Genomic DNA, 13616 nt, shown 5'->3' with positions numbered 1-13616 from the left:
ATTCAGGACTGAAATAAGAATCTGTCTTAATACATTTTCACTATTATAGCTTCTGGTAAGGATGCGTCGCTTCTCCTAGGCTCCACTACTAGCAAGTGAAAAGTATCTACAGACTAAGAGCAATGAACTCTTTGACCACGACGTGTAGCAAAAAGGCCCATATGCATTATTGGAGTGACCAATTTCCTTCTCATTTGCAGCTGTGGGTTATTAATGTCTATTATTGATCAAGGTTTGAACTGATTCTTTTTCAAGGGAGAAGATTTTCAAGAATTTGGTAAGTTTCTTTCAGCTGTTTAGCCTTTTTCTCCACTCTTCCTTTCTTTCCTGTCCCTTTTTATTTATACATTAGTTTTTTGCATGTTAATTGACCCTAAGCTATAATACTTGAAAGGTGATGATATTTCTACTTTAGTGGCACTGTGGGAGGGGTTTGTGTCGAAGTCAAAATGGCAGTTGTCAGTGTGTATGAAGCCACCTCTTTTGTCTGTGGGTCAATATTGCACACCCGTACAAAGCTGGAGGGCCTCTACGGCTCTGCTGAATCTGCCATCTTGACTTGTGAACGCCACTGTTCTACTCACACTTTCCCTTTTCGTTTCTCATTTAAGTGTACAGTACTGAAGAAAACATTATTTAACTTAGGCAAGCCAGCCCAGTATCTGCATTCCACAGCACAACAATTTTTAAGTTTCCTCAGTCACTGACTCTCTGCTTTCTAAATAGCCCTCACCTCTGAAGGCGGACAGGACGCACTCCTCTCCTACCAGCTGTGTGGGGTTGGTACGTGAGATCTGTTCCTCACCACACAATAATCCCCACAGACTGGCAAGATAGGGAAAAGGATTCTAGGCTCTCCATGTTGGCAAGGATCAGTTACGTTTCTTGCAGTCTTCATCCCATTGCAATTCCCACCCCTTTACAGAGAAATGCTCCAGCATGAGAAAGTTGGCATGCACTGAAATCTCACAGAACAGCCAGGAATCAGCATGGAGACTTCTGGCAGCTTCTTGTACCCAAGACTTCTTCCTGGGCATTGTGGGTGCACCACTCCAAATACCAAGCTGCGTTCATCCCACAGAAGTTTGAAGACAGCTTCCGGGAACCTCCAAAATTTGACAACAAATTGCACTTTTTAATGTGAAAGAGTAGAAAATGACCCTATTAGCTATATTCTTAATAGTTAATTAAATGTAAATGAAAATTAGCTTTTGCCCTGGACCCGTCCACTACTTCAAGAAACCGCAGTGTACGAAAAGGAGCTCTCCCCGATATAAATGAAGAGGCAGGAAGGATCAATGGAGTCATACTTTATGCATGACTCTTTGGTTACACTTTTGCCTAATTTTCCCAAATTACAATTAGGGTAGTCACTTTTAGTAATTAGTAGAAACCAAAACTACATTGACAAAACGTAAGTAGCACTATTTGTAATAGTTTCTCCTTTCGAAACAAGATCACACATTTTTATTCACATCTCCTCCATAAAGGCATTACACGTGATGGGAGGGTGCAAATGAGAAAGCAGAAGGCAGGATATTGGTGACTCACAATTCCTCACTTCTGGTGGGGTCACACTGGCTTCCAGGAGCTGTTTATTATTAGCGTGCACCCCCTAGTGGATCAGATGAAAATAACAAAAGTGGGCATGACAGCCCCAAAACCTTCTGAATGGAGGTAGACGATGCTGGTCTTTGACAAATACATTCGAACAGCGGCATCACTACACGTTTTGTGAAGTTGTATTAACTCAGGGGAAGCAGATCACTACATCTTAACTGTCTCTGTTAACCCTAACCCTAACCCTTTTCTGGTATAGCAATATCACAGCATTCACGTCAGTAAGTCTTTTCATAGCAGGTGGCAACCTTCGTCAAACTTGACTGATCTTAAAGAAGGTCAGGACAGTCCTGACTGGTTACCACTTGGACGGGAGCTGGCCCAGTAGCCTCTTGGAAAGGAAACGATATGGACATTTCCACATACCAGCACAAGTCAACTTGAAGGAATCTTCCCCTTGATTAAGTATGTCACTCATACCATGTTCTCTCTAAACCCTCTAGCTGGAGATGAGGAAATGAATTTACAATTTTCTGCATGCAAAAGAAGACAACTTTCTAACTAACATGGATCCCTCCAGTTTTTCAGAGGTCTGAGGGTTAGAGATGGCTGGTGGCACATCAAGTTCCTCATCCATCACGCAATGCAGCCCTTAGAAATCACTGCTGTGTCGTTCCAGGGAGAAGCAACTGGTGCTCCCCTGGGACCACTTCAGGGGAGGTCCTCTGATACAATGAATATGTTCAGGAGCATTATTGATTCAAAATACACAAAACATGCAGACACTCCTTTGTTATGTATCTTGCAGCAATGGCTAATGCACAGTCACAGACCATATAGAAGGGTACAATTATGCAACCCAAGTTTCTGTGATCGGTTTCCTCCTGTTCATCCTCCTATGCAGAGCTGTCCTAATTCATTTATCCCTGGCCCATATCATACCCCAATTACTGTGGGCCGTAGAAAAATAATTGACTCACTCTACTCCACTCTGGCAAGCAAAATAAAGACAAAAGTAGTACCCATTAAACCTGAATCCACACCATATATATGAGAAATATTTTGAACATCCCAAAAGGCCTTTGTTGTTTATTTGTTCAGTAGCTTCCGACTCTTTGTGACTTCATGGACCAGCCCCTGCCAGAGCTTCCTGTCAGTCTTCGCCACCCCCAGCTCCCCCAAGGTCGAATCCGTCACCTCTAGAATGTCATCCATCCATCTTGCCCTTGGTCGGCCCCTCTTCCTTTTGCTTTCCCAAAAGGCCTACTGTATGTGAATACATTTCTTTTTAACCATTTAACCTACGGAGTGTTTGTACGTATGTGACCTTTCAGCTCAGCTGTCTTACGCTCATTGGGACCTCATTAAACATTCTGGCCTGCAAAAATGGAGTTGTCAGGAGCTTAACAACACACTGTGGTAGGAACACGTCTGCTCACTGGCTCTTCTACCAGATTATTATCAGTTTTGACTACATGCACTAGATGTAACATGGGATCCTTATTTAGGTCTTGTTATTGTTTTGCCCCACTCCCTACCTTAACAAGTTTCTGCCTGCCAACATTTTTTGGTTTACAAGCCCCAAATAAGAGGCAGCTCTCTGAAGTCTTCTAACTATGAGCACCCTGACCCTCAAGCACAGAACTGCTGATATTTTACTTAATTGGGTATAGAAGACTGCAGACTGTGAATCAAACTTTCGAATGCAGGTGATTAAAATTATTATTATTATTATTTTATAAATTTATTCACCACCCATCTCTCCCCTATGGGGGGACTCTGGGCGGCTTACAATAAAACTTAAAAAAATCTTAAGCATCCCATGATTTTTTCACGAGGGCCTTGTGGTAAAATGGTGCTGGAAGATTGGCAGTTGAGAGTCCAGCTCCAACACCCGCACATTGAATTAAGTTCTTCTGAGCATAGGAGGCATTGCAATGGATAGGACCACTCAGGAGCCAGCCTCCAAGGGGGAGCAATGCATCCCAAGGGCCAGTGAAAGTTAGGGAAGGTTTTTGTTCCTGCAGTGTAATCTAAAGCTGTTGGAACCCAGGGGCTCAAGGACGAGTTGCTTCATGTCGACTCCTTCTCCGTCACACAGCCATGGGAAGCTCATTAACTTTTCTGGTTTTGTAAGAGGGAATGGGGTAAACCACAAGGAGAGAGGCAAACAGCTTTCTCACACACTGAGGGCTCGGGGGCTTGCCATTTGTTCCCAGCACAATGTCTCCAGCTCAGATCTTGTCTGAGAGAGACATGGGAATGTGACGTTCAGTCTCTGTGCCAGGTCACCTTGGGGTTCCTGGGACCGTATCCAGGGCACCAGTAAAGAGAAGATCAGCAAGACTGGCTGACCTCTGTTGCTGGCGTTTTCTGGCAGCCATCTTCAACACGGGCCCCAGGGTAGACAGAGCCCGTGTGAGTGAAGAGATCACCCAGAAAGCTGCCAGAACCCCTTCCAGTGCAACAGATGGACTGACTCCTCTTCGGCAGCCCACTAGAATGCCCAGTGCACACCAGCTGAAAGGAAAGGGGAGACTCGGAGCCTTGGGCAAAGGGAGGTGCCCTGCTGGTGACGGAGACAAGGGACAATGTCAGGTGCCCTTCTGAAGGAGGACAATTTGGTTTGTGCATCCTGGTTCCCTTCATATAGCCGTGATGCTAAGGAAGCAGATGTGCTGAAAGGGAAACGGGCCCCTTCTGGTGGCTACTCTACGCGGGTACCTAAGAGAGCCGACAAGGGTGTGAGTGGAATCACCCTCCCTTGACTTCATGCGGGAAGTCGGCTTCTGTTCTGACAATGGTTTTAATCAGTCAGAGCCCTGAGGCTTTGCCCTTCCTTTCTGGATGGAATAAGAATCTGTCTAAATAGCCAGGGATTTTATCCCTGGGGACCCTTGCCTGGCAGAGCGGGTACAGAATGGTCAGCCCTCATAGCTTCTCCTGAGGGATGAGCTGGAAGGACATCCAGCTGGAATGTCACCAGAGACACCCGTGTGGAACCCTCTGAGGCAAGGAAATTGCAGGAACGTCGCCTGGTTCTTGAGTCACGGCCCTGCCTCTTGGCTTGGCAAGTCGCTCCCCACCCCCACCTTCACAGAAAAGGACCGGAACCGAGGAAGTGTTCTTGGTTGAGTGAAAGCCTCGGCTTCTAGGATCACCTGGCTGGTGGGAACTACCCATGTAACCGCCCTGCATGAACTCGACCTCGGTGGCTGCACCCTCCACTGAGTTCAGACCTGGATGGGCCCGCTGGTGCTACATGTGCCAAGAGACGGGGCCAGACAGGGGCCCTGCCTGCTTCTCCAGATGCTTCACACCAGCTTTCCTGGGGCTGCTCACCTGTGTGCGTCCTCCGGTGAGCCTTCAGGTGGGAGCTCTTCGTGTAAACCTTATTGCACCCTTCAAAATCGCACCTGTGGATGCGGCGCTTCCGGGAGTCAGGCGACTCAGACCTTCTCTGGCGTCTCGTGCTTTCGATACTAAACGGAGAAATTGAACTGTGGAATAGAAGGGAATTAGGGAGTTAGAAGGGTTACCCCGTTTGCCTTGAGAAAAAAGTGAGGTTGAGGGCAAAAGAGGGAAAGGCTATAGTCAAAAGAAGAAACGCAGTCGCTGCACACTTCCTAATGCTGTCACGCTCTTCCTCAGCACACCCCTTGTCTGCCTCTTCAGACAGCCAAGGGAGCCTTGTTTCCCCGCAGAGAACCTTCTGCTTCTAGAGCGGGCTTGCTTGTTCGTTTACACAAGCAAAGGTAGCCCAGCAGTCCTCGCTGGTGGCCTCTCGGGATGGGGGGGAGAAACTTCTATTCCTGATGCCGGCCTGGGAATGTAAAAAAGGGGATGGGGAGGTTCTCACAGCAGGAGCCCACGATGCCAAGTGGACCGGAGGGGACCTTCTCCGGAGGTGGAGGGCTTTGCAGGCCTCCTGGAGAGGCTGACCTTTTAGCCTGAGCTTCCTGTTGATTGAGATATAATATTTTAGAAACTTCAGAAAACAGGAAAAGACGTAACATTTGATTCTATGCCAGCTCATACCCCTGTTCATTCAAGACAGAGATTTTATTCTCTTCTCCCTGCTCCCACATCTACTTCAGCAAATCATCACTGAGGTACCCACCCCTATCAAATGCATTTACCCAACTGGCAAATGTGCTTAGAGAAAAGCACTTCACCCATGCCAGGGCAACGAACTGATCTCCTTGGCCATAACGCTGCTCCCCACATCCCCCAAAGATCCACCCCTCGGGCAGCATGTCTCTGGGGGGACACCGATGGATCCGTGCTCCCGTACCTGAAACGGCCCTGCTTTGCCCACGTCCTACTCAACATGTGGGAGGCAAGGGAGCTGCTGTGCCCAGAGAGGTGTGTGCAAGAGGGCAGAGGGCATAAACAGGGACTTTTCCAGAAGGGAGATGCCCTTCCACTCCTCTTCCTCTCAGCCAACGGTAATATGTGATGGCACCGCAATCAGCGCTGCCCAGTGACCCTGCCACTTCCGTGGCAGCTACTTTTGGAGATGTAGAAATTGCAAATGCAGCCAGATGGCACGCTTTCATAGGCTAAGAATGAAGGAGGAAAGAAGTGGGGAGCTCAGCATCTAGTAACAGCTTTACCTTACTCTTAACAGCCGCCTGGAGTCACTACATGAGAGAGGCGGCCATATAAGTCCTGTAAACAAGCAGGCAGACAAGCAGATTCGTTGCTTGGATAAATGCATTTGTTCCCTGCATGACTTAGTCATTTTCTGACTTTGGGCCACTCATGAGAGGCGATTTATATCTTGGCAAAAGCTACCGGACAAGGTAACTGCTATGCCCTTGGCTTTCAAATTCTACTTTAGGTAGCCTAGCCTAATGGCATACAGTACGCGGAAGCTGAACCTTGGTCTTCCTTTAGAGTTTTGCCTTTCATGGATCTATCTGACACATCTCCTTCTTCTCCTCCCACAGAGACTTGGGTCTTACAGACAGTCAATGCTGTTCCCATAATGTTTCTGAAGGGAGACGTGACCCAGCCAAAGTTAAGTGTTTTACGGTGCAATCCTACAGTCACTCATGAGCACGGTCACCATTCTGAATGACGCAGATTCCTGAAAAATATGGCTGTGTGACACTAACACTTCCAAAATCCTGTGCTGGCTCAGCGATTTTTTCACCGGTTTCTGCCACCATAATTTTACTCAGCCCAGTGATGACAATACACTTGTCTACTGCTCTGAAGCCCTTGGAAGAGCTGCAGACCTTTGTCTCCACACTTCTGTTCTCCTCTGCAAAAAAAATATAATTTTGTTCTAGCCGTCCCCAACTTGTGCCCTGTGCTTGGATTTGGACTGCAGTCCCAGAATTTTGGGCACCAAATTAAAGACGGAGGGCGTGTTCCGTGGCCATTTCAATCAGCTGCAGTGATTACACCCGATCACTAAAAGCTGGAGATCTCCATCCTTCCACTAGATGGAGGAAAACCTCTTCAGAACAGAGGGAGGATTCAAACAAGCCGCGGAGCAACCTGATCTCTCCCTTTCAATCCACAGCATTCCTTTTCCTCCCAAACGTTTCTTGCACTGCTTCCTTTGTTTGGCCAGTGAAACTACCTGGATTTTGCAAGGTTTGGCCCATGGAGTTGACACAAACAATGGTCCTTTCTGCTTTAAAATTAGCCGTGTGCCTGAAGGGGAAAACAAATCGTATGTATTGCATTATTTCAAATTGTTTTGTCAAGGTTGATGATAAATAAAATATAATAAAATAATTAGCTTTTGGAGGGGTAGACAAATATGACCTGTTTCCTCCATGGCTTTTGTTTCATCACAAAGCAATTTATCTTTGCTTCCACTTAGTAACACATAAAGCTTTAGCCAAAACTGAATCTTCAGTGCAGAAATTCCATATTTCATGGTCCAAAAGTGCTTTGGTGGGCCACATCCTTTAATTTGAACGAGTGTCAAAGAAGACTCTTCTGTCTGAGAGTCTGTTGTCAAATCCAAGTCTGATATGAAGACAGAGAATTTTAAGAACAGAAATGCAGAGTACAAGGCACAAAGACCATCTGGCCACCATCTTCGCTAATAATAAAATTAAGCAGACTCTAAAATGAGTATTTGCTAATATGTGTGCGAGGGAAAAAAACAGATTTTTGTGCTACAAAAATCCACATGAGCATGAGATGGCAAGAAAAAGATAGGATTTCCTGTATCTCTTGTTGTCTTGTTGGTTCTTTCCAGCTTAGGCCTGGTAGCCCAAGGAAAGCAGTCTTGAATTCTAAGCCCACAGATGACTGCATATTAGTCCAGAGTTTGCTTTGGTGCCTGGCTTTACACATTTCTGATAAGCTGGAACAGTGAGTGAACCTGGATGCAACAATATAGACAGCCAAATAGGAATGGGGAAGCACTTTGACATCCTGCACCAATATAGCTGGCTGTGTTGACATCTCATTATTCAGCAATCTATGATTCCACAGAGGAATCAAATGTGCTTACATATATTACTTGTGGTACTAGAGGAAAAAAATTGTTAAAAGAAAATTTATCACTACATGAAGGACTTGGGCACTATATTCACTTAGCGTTGATGTTCCCTGACTTTGACCTATGAAGTCATCTCCACATCTGGTACAAATTTACAGTGATATATGGATCAAAATTGCATAGGATCGAAAGAAAAGCCAACTCTTTGGGCACAGCCCCATAACATATTGAGTGTTATAAATTCCCCAAACGAAGTCAAGGCAATTTATTACGATTTCTGGTTTGCCTCCAAGATCACGGAATCATGAAACTCCAAAGCTCAAAGCGCATCATTCATCTTTTCGCCTGGTTTCCTGCAGTGAAGCAGGAATGGAAGACCGCGTGGTTGAGTAATCTCCTCTCCTGCAGTGCAGCAAGGACAGGAAGACAAATCAGAGGCTTCACAGCCAACCCTGACAAAATCAGGGTCTTCCTCCATCCAAGACGCTTCCGTGGAGAAGATCAGTCTTGCTCTTGCTCCAACGTCACGGGAAGGCAATTCCAGAATCCCCCCATCCCATGATTCACCATTCATAATAAGCAGGATGTACCATCATCCAGGTGGTAACTGGTTTTTTTTAAATTGTTTTTATGGTTTGATTGTACACCACCCAGAGTCACATTTCGTGAGATGGGTGGCCATATAAATATGACAGATAAATGAATAAATCCCTTCTCTCACCCAGAAAGGACCAAGAAACAAAGCAGAAGGGGAGGAGAGACAGAACCTTGAAAGAACAGACTTAAAATAGCCAGTCACCTGTTGACTGAGGTTGATGGTGCAAAGGAGAATTGGTCTCACATGGCTTTTCAGATCAGGGTACTCTCTGAGGTATGTCAATGAGTATCCTGTGGGTTGTGCTTTCTTTGAAAATTAAAAGTATATTTTGATACCACCCCCTTCTCCCACATTCCATCCCAAGAAAAGATGGGTTGACTTGTGACACTCAGAAGGATGGGGCTCTACGCCTCTTCCGTTCCAGCTGGACGGGGATCCAGGGACGGAACGATTCCTGCCATCAGAGGCAGCCCGGGCAGTTGGACTCAGTAACATCAAGAGGGATGCAAGTTTTTCAATTCTGTATTAGATGTTTGCTTGATTAGCAACAGGAATATTTGCACACCCTGGATCACCGTCAGCAGTCTGTCTCTGGATCTAAAATAAAACCCACAGTGAACAACATACAAAGCAAGCAGTTGCAGACTGTTGCAAAAGCCCCGGGAAAACTTCATTATGAAAATTATGTCCATATTTTAAACAAAATAAAAATAACCAAGACCTATATCATTCCAAAGAGGAAACAGATCAGAAAGCGTATAAATAAAATAGTTACACGTGCTTTGTTGTTTATTCATTCAGTCGCTTCCGACTCTTCGTGACTTCATGGACCAGCCCACGCCAGAGCTTCCTGTTGGTCGTCAACACCCCCAGCTCCCCCAGGGACGAGTCCGTCACCTCTAGAATATCATCCATCCACCTTGCCCTTGGTCGGCCCCTCTTCCTTTTGCCCTCCACTCTTCCTAGCATCAGCATCTTCTCCAGGGTGTCCTGTCTTCTCATTGTGTGGCCAAAGTATTTCAGTTTTGCCTTGAATATCATTCCCTCAAGTGAGCAGTCTGGCTTTATTTCCTGGAGGATGGACTGGTTTGATCTTCTGGCAGTCCAAGGCACTCTCAGAATTTTCCTCCAACACCACAGTTCAAAAGCATCGATCTTCCTTCTCTCAGCCTTCCTTATGGTCCAGCTCTCACAGCCATATGTTACTACGGGGAACACCATTGCTTTAACTATGTGGACCTTTGTTGTCAGTGTGATGTCTCTGCTCTTAACTATTTTATCGAGATTTGTCATTGCTCCTCTCCCAAGGATTAAGCGTCTTCTGATTTCCTGACTGCAGTCAGCATCTGCAGTAATCTTCGCACCTAGAAATACAAAGTCTTTCACTGCTTCTACATTTTCTCCCACTATTTGCCAGTTATCAATCAAGCTGGTTGCCATAATCTTGGTTTTTTTGAGGTTTAGCTGCAAGGCAGCTTTTGCACTTTCTTCTTTCACCTTCATCATAAGGCTCCTCAGTTCCTCTTCGCTTTCAGCCATCAAAGTGGTATCATCTGCATATCTGAGATTGTTAATGTTTCTTCCAGCGATTTTAACTCCAGCCTTGGATTCCTCAAGGCCAGCTTGTCACATGATGTGTTCTGCGTACAAGTTGAATAGGTAGGGTGAGAGTATACAGCCCTGCCGTACTCCTTTCCCAATCTTAAACCAGTCCGTTGTTCCGTGGTCTGTTCTTACTGTTGCTACTTGGTCGTTATACAGGTTCTTCAGGAGGCAGACAAGATGACTTGGTATCCCCATACCGCTAAGAACTTGCCACAATTTGTTATGGTCCACACAGTCAAAGGCTTTAGAATAGTCAATAAAACAGAAATAGATGTTTTTCTGAAACTCCCTGGCTTTTTCCATTATCCAGCGGATATTGGCAATTTGGTCCCTAGTTCCTCTGCCTTTTCTAAACTCAGCTTGTACATCTGGCAATTCTCGCTCCATGAATTGCTGAAGTCTACCTTGCAGGACCTTGAGCATTACCTTACTGGCATGTGAAATGAGTGCCACTGTTCAATAGTTTGAACATTCTTTAGTGTTTCCCTTTTTTGGTATGGGGATGTAAGTTGATTTTTTCCAATCTGATGGCCATTCTTGTGTTTTCCAAATTTGCTGGCATATAGCATGCATTACCTTGACAGCATCATCTCGCAAGATTTTGGACAGTTCAGCTGGGATGCCGTCGTCTCCTGCTGCCTTGTTATTAGCAATGCTTCTTAAGGCCCATTCAACCTCACTCTTCAGGATGTCTGGCTCTAGCTCACTGACCACACCGTCAAAGCTATCCCCGATATTGTTATCCTTCCTATACAGATCTTCCGTATATTCTTGCCACCTTTTCTTGATCTCTTCTTCTTCTCTTAGGTCCTTGCCATCTTTGTTTTTGATCATACTCATTTTTGCCTGGAATTTACCTCCAATGTTTCTAATTTTCTGGAAGAGGTCTCTTGTCCTTCCTATTCTATTGTCTTCTTCCACTTCCGTGCATTGCTTGTTTAAAAATAATTCCTTATCTGTTCTGGCTAACCTCTGGAATTTTGCACTTAATTGGGCATATCTCCCCCTATCACTGTTGCCTTTTGCTTTCCTTCTTTCTTGGGCTTCTAGTGTCTCAGCTACACGTGCACACATGGGTAAAAGAAGTGAAAAATGAGGACAGGACCTGATTTAAATTAAGTATCATCTACTAACTAGAGGCAAACTTAATGGGTGAGGATGATCTATGCTCAGGAAGGTTCATCAAGGCCCCAGACAAACTCGGCTAAGGACGAGAACAGCATCAGTGAAGAAGCAGGGTGTGAAGGAACCTCAGCCCAGAAGCTCCCTGGGTGACTTAGGGCCAGTCCCTCTCTCCTCCTTACCTACCTCACATGTTGCTGTTTGGGGGAAAATGGAGGAGGGAGTCCTAGGCATGCCCCCTTAAGCTTCTAAAGGAAAGGCAGGATATAAATCTAACAAATAAAGAAATAAAATGGAAGCATTTTAGGACAAGAACTGAGGGGCTGGAATAAAAGTTGACTGGAAAACTGAGGATGGTTGGAAAGATAGAAAGAAAGTAGAGAAGCTGCAAATACCCCTTCCATCTTACTAATTCCACCAAAGTTTTTCAACATTCCAGCTCAGCCAAGTCACAACAAGATCTGAGAATGGAATAAAATGTAATGGAAGACCAGCTGGGAGCTGCAGTGGAAGGGTTTAATAGGGAGATGTCCCAAGCCAGGTCCCCTTTCATACATTCACGCACATGGGTCTTGGGAATGTGTCCCAAAGTCTATATACTGGGGCTCTGATTCAGGTTCACAGGCCTGGAGGTGCTCAGGAGCTTGCGGGAGCATCCACACAATTTTGAAGTAAAAGTCTTTTCCAAAGGTTAAGTAGCAGCTTCTTACACTGAAGGGCTGACAGACATTTGCTCATCTCCCAACAGCAGTTAATTGTGCTTAATTTGTGGTGGTAACTTACTTTACTAAACAACAACAGGATTTTGAATTCACTAGCTTGCACTTCAACTTGACATAAATTAATTCACCCTTTTTATTTCTTGACCAGAAAAATGTACACAAGGAAGAGAAACCTATTATTGACTTGGCTTCTTTCAAGAACAATGAACTATCTTGATTTAATGTTAAGCCATCTTTAAAGGAGCTTAATAGCTTGATTCCCCTCATCCTGGTCCCCTTGGGAAAGTGTCGCACAGTCTCACTTGGAGAGGCATCGAAAGCCAGAGAGATTTTTTTTCTCTATCCTTAATTTTCTAGATATACATTTTAAATAGTAATAATACTTAAAATAAGCATTAAATCATGAGTACTGAATCTCATTCCAACAATCAAGCATGGTTGGTGCTAGGATCCAGGACCTGGACAGCTGGCCCACATTGAAAGAAATGCTCTCCGCAGTTATGAGAGTGTCTGGTTGCCCTTATTACAACAAAAGGTGATGAAGCCAATTACTGAATTTAAGGGGAGTGGCATTATTTCTGCCACACTGGCACACTGTACGTTGGATGACTTTGTTTATGAAGATGGCGCAAGAACCAGACTCGACCAGAGGGTTTGCTTATTCAGCCTTCTTTATAAATCAGTAGGCGCCATTGTGAAACTTTAACATTCAATGATAAAAATTTGAAAAATATCAGAAAAGGCAAAAGGGGGCCAAATAATTTTGCACAAAACTCTATGGCTCCATGTCCTGCGTGTGGTTTTGCCTTTAATTTGATCTAAGAAGCAGGCTGGATCCCAGTGAAAGAGAGGCAGACAGAGGCAGGCCAGCTGTCCTAAAGGGACACCAGCAGTTTTCCTGAGCTGCTGTAATGAAAAGGGAAAAATAAGAGACCAGGAAGAGATTGAAGAGCAGGATGGGTGACATTTGTCCCCCGTCCACAAGATTTAATTTGGTGTCTCTCCAGGTTCCCTGAAGTCCAGCTGATCTGAAATGGATTCCTGGGCATTTCCTGCATTGTATGTGGTACTCCCTATTCATTCATGTAGAATATTTCTACATTGCCCAACTCAAAGACAAGCTTAAATAAAAATAAAGTAAGCTTTCTTGAGTCCTCAACTCTATGAAGCCAAGTCATCTGCATGGGAGGTGTTATTTCATTTAATGCTCCGGAAACTATCCAACAGGAGAAAAAGCTTTGAGGACCACTAACAAGAAGCTTAACAATTCCACATTTACTAATTCAAAATCCAAAAAGACTGTGCTTGGGTAATAAAACCCGTTAAATCTTCTTCCCTGTCCTTACCAACCAGCGTATCTGTAATTTCCTGGCTACAAGGTAGCACTTATGAACTCTTGCATTTTCAATGTGAGATGATGACCGTGAAGCAGAAAGGCAGGAAAATGAGGCTAATCAGTGCTATTAGAGGATTCCTGTTGGGCCATCTGCTTCGTTCTTGACTCTAGGTGGCACCCCAGTCTTGGATTTGTCTAGAGACA

At 44.9% G+C, this 13616-nt stretch overlaps 1 protein-coding gene across 1 annotated transcript in view; it reads right to left on the bottom strand.

Annotated features, from left to right (window-relative positions):
* The window catches only part of KLF12 (KLF transcription factor 12), a 109087-nt gene that overhangs the window by 15950 nt on the left and 79521 nt on the right, over positions 1 to 13616 (bottom strand). The window contains exon 6 of the mRNA XM_063304349.1: positions 4903 to 5060. Within this exon, the coding sequence (XP_063160419.1) occupies positions 4903 to 5060 (158 nt within the window). The remainder of the gene's footprint in view (positions 1 to 4902; positions 5061 to 13616) is intronic.

Source organism: Candoia aspera, chromosome 5 (assembly GCF_035149785.1).
Source record: "Candoia aspera isolate rCanAsp1 chromosome 5, rCanAsp1.hap2, whole genome shotgun sequence".
In the NCBI taxonomy this organism is placed as follows: Eukaryota; Metazoa; Chordata; class Lepidosauria; order Squamata; family Boidae; genus Candoia; species Candoia aspera.
This window is presented reverse-complemented; position numbering and strand designations above follow the sequence as displayed.